The sequence below is a fragment of the Poecilia reticulata genome, linkage group LG17, assembly GCF_000633615.1.
Source record: "Poecilia reticulata strain Guanapo linkage group LG17, Guppy_female_1.0+MT, whole genome shotgun sequence".
NCBI lineage: Eukaryota > Metazoa > Chordata > Actinopteri > Cyprinodontiformes > Poeciliidae > Poecilia > Poecilia reticulata.
In genome coordinates this window covers 576277-579121 of record NC_024347.1, presented here as the reverse complement: position 1 = coordinate 579121, position 2845 = coordinate 576277, and the positions used below count along the sequence as shown (strand labels likewise).

The 2845-nt window shown below is 39.4% G+C and overlaps 1 protein-coding gene across 1 annotated transcript in view; it reads left to right on the top strand.

The window, feature by feature from the left end:
• The first annotated feature begins 1470 nt into the window (after positions 1-1470).
• Positions 1471-2845, top strand: part of LOC103478854 (D-threo-3-hydroxyaspartate dehydratase) — a 13228-nt gene continuing 11853 nt past the window's right edge. Inside the window, exons 1-4 of the mRNA XM_008432933.1 lie at positions 1471-1530; positions 1851-2013; positions 2108-2237; positions 2519-2669. Of these exons, the coding sequence (XP_008431155.1) occupies positions 1868-2013; positions 2108-2237; positions 2519-2669 (427 nt within the window). The 5' untranslated portion in view covers positions 1471-1530; positions 1851-1867. The remainder of the gene's footprint in view (positions 1531-1850; positions 2014-2107; positions 2238-2518; positions 2670-2845) is intronic.

The following is a 2845-nucleotide window of genomic DNA, read 5'->3' as shown; positions in this document are numbered from 1 at the left end:
TTTCACACGGTACGTCTCTGTCTCCCCAAAGGTTTGTTTAAAAAAATAATAATTATATATTTTTTTATTATTAAAAAATAATAACGGTAAAAGTAAAAAAATCAAAAATAAAAGATTGTGTTGTATCACCCCGAGTCTAATCATGTCGTCATATYGTTTTGAATGTAAATAATTATGTTTTTGTTGGTAATTAAGTGGGCCCTGAATCTCYACCAAAGGGTTGGACTCAGGCACACATCTTCAGTAACCCAAAGGCTAAGCTTGCCCTTTCAGTGGGGTTAGGTTAAGGAAAAAATACAAGGTCAAGGTTAATGAACCAGGGATAAAAAAATAACAAAAATAAAAACGAACAACAAAAACATCTCCAGCTCAAGAATAAGGGCTCTTAATTTGAATATACAGTGCAAATGGTGCGGGAGGTGAGACTATAGCAGGAACATGAAACTGGTGGAGAGAGGAAGGAGAACACTTTTATCCATCTATATATTTTACCCCTCATACCCATTTGTTTAATTTTAATCAACAGCCCTTCTTTCCACAACATGCCATAAGTCTTCTCCACATCCAAGAAGACTGCTATCACACTCTCTAGATTAATCTGGGCCCGTCTAATTTCATGTTCCAGACATAATGCTGGATCGATTGTACTTCTGCCTTTTCTAAATCCAAACTGATAAGATTTAATCCAATCATATCCTGTCCAGCCTTCAATTTTAATATCACTTTAAAATCTTCCATCAGTATTTTCTTCCTTATCTCAGCTCTTTCTTCCTCATCCTCAAGAGAKCTTTTACCAGCATTTATTCCCTTTTTAGCCTCATCTTTCCCACCGCCCCTTCTTCTATTTTCTACCATAGACCATCCTATATCTATATTTTCATCTTCTGAAAGTYCCCCACTACTACTAGCCAWCTTGATCCACTCACAATCCAGATTATGCCAAAACCACCTTTAGATTTGATGTAGTAAGCGCCAGATAAGGTATATCATCAGGTGCTATCGACGGTGCTTTCTTGTTTTGTTTTGTTTTTTTCAAATATCACTCGAACCAAGATGCTACCCYTCCGCCCTCTTCCTGCTTCGTGCCCGTGCGCTCAAAATGTCATAGACGTTCATAAAGACTCCTGAATGGTCAGGTGTAATATCAGCCTTATGCACACCCTGTCAAATAAGGTGTTACCGAAAGGGTTATGCAAATAAAATAAAACCAGTAAGAAAAGTATCATATTTTCAAGAATTTCTTCAGTTTTAAAACTACATTTCAATCACGTTATTAAATTAAATTATTCAAACAGAAACTTATTTAAAATAGAATACCAGAATAGCTATTTTTTACCATTCAAAACATGCGGTCGTAATTATTTTTGATGTTATTCAATAATTGAAGTAACCTGTGTATGGAGACATGAAATCAAAAGAAATGAACTACAAACGTTTAAGAGTCAAGTTAGYGCATTTTGGCCCCTAAAGGACGCCGTAGCCAAGTCCACTCTCGTGACACAGCGGTGTARAGATCTCTGCTTCTGAAAGGTAAATCTTTTGTTTTCTGCAGTTAATGGTCCGCCTTTGTTTGTGTGGTCAGATGCATTTTGTTCAAGTGTAGAGTTACCTAATGCCCGCTGGCAGACTAATAAAAACTTCTGAAAATCATAAAAACAGAAGTTAGTTTCCAGGAAGCAAAGTTATATATTACACAATCATAGGAAAATAAGAACATAGAAAATTTTAAAAAGTCGCATGTGAGCATATTTCTTTATGAAATGCATATTAATTTATTTTGTATCTAAACAAAGACTCCTCTTCGATGTTACTTGAAGCAGCCATGCATAATAATTAAATTGCTTGCAAAGTCTCCAGTTCTTCCAGCATGGAGGGGGCGCCCCTTTCGGCCCTCTGCAGCCCCGCTTTGGTGGTGGATGTGGACAAAGTGAAGAGAAACGCGCAGAGGATGATGGAGCGCTGCAACCAGCTGGGAGTCCAACTCCGACCGCACATGAAGACCCACAAAACCCTGTACGGAACCGCGCTCCCTAACACTGATGAAGCCGACGTTTCCATCAGGGATGCTGTAATATGTGTGTTTGTGTTTGTGTGTGCCTTTCTGCAGTGAGTGTGCTGACATCATGACAGGTGGATCCCGGAGGTGCATTGTGGTTTCCACCCTGGCAGAGGCCACTTTCTATGCTGACCATGGCTTTGATGACATCCTCTATGCATACTCTCTTCCCTTTGACAAGGTACWCTCCAATGAGGTTTCCACACGTCATTATACTGTAGTTAGTTGTTATTATTATTATTATCGGCAATACAATATTTACACTCCCTTTCGCCACAGTCTGTCACTTTATTCCCTCTGTGGGCTTTAAACACACAGTGTCACTTTATAAAAATGACTTGTGAATATTGTGAACATTTCTAGGGCCACAAAATCAATAATTTCATTATAATCTGAATATGTATGTCTCAAAAGGCATACAGAGCCTCTCTGAGAAACRCTTGTTAACATCTGCGTTTGTAGGTAGAGCGCTGTGCCGCTCTGTCAGAGAGACTGGACCTTTTCCAAGTTCTGCTCGACCATCCCGACGCGCTGGAGCGGCTCCGGAAGAGGCCACTGAAAGATGGCCGGCGGTGGCACGTGTGGCTCAAGCTCGACTGTGGCAACGGGAGAGGTAAGCGTGCTGCTGGGAACGCTGCAAAAACGCAAAATCTTATGAAGTTTTTTTTTTAGTCTGGTTTCTAGTACAAAAATCTTTGTACACTTGAAATATCTCACAAGTAACTTTTCAGCTAAAAGTAGTAAATAATTCTAGTTCCAACGGGAGATTATTTCACTTATGGGAAAAAA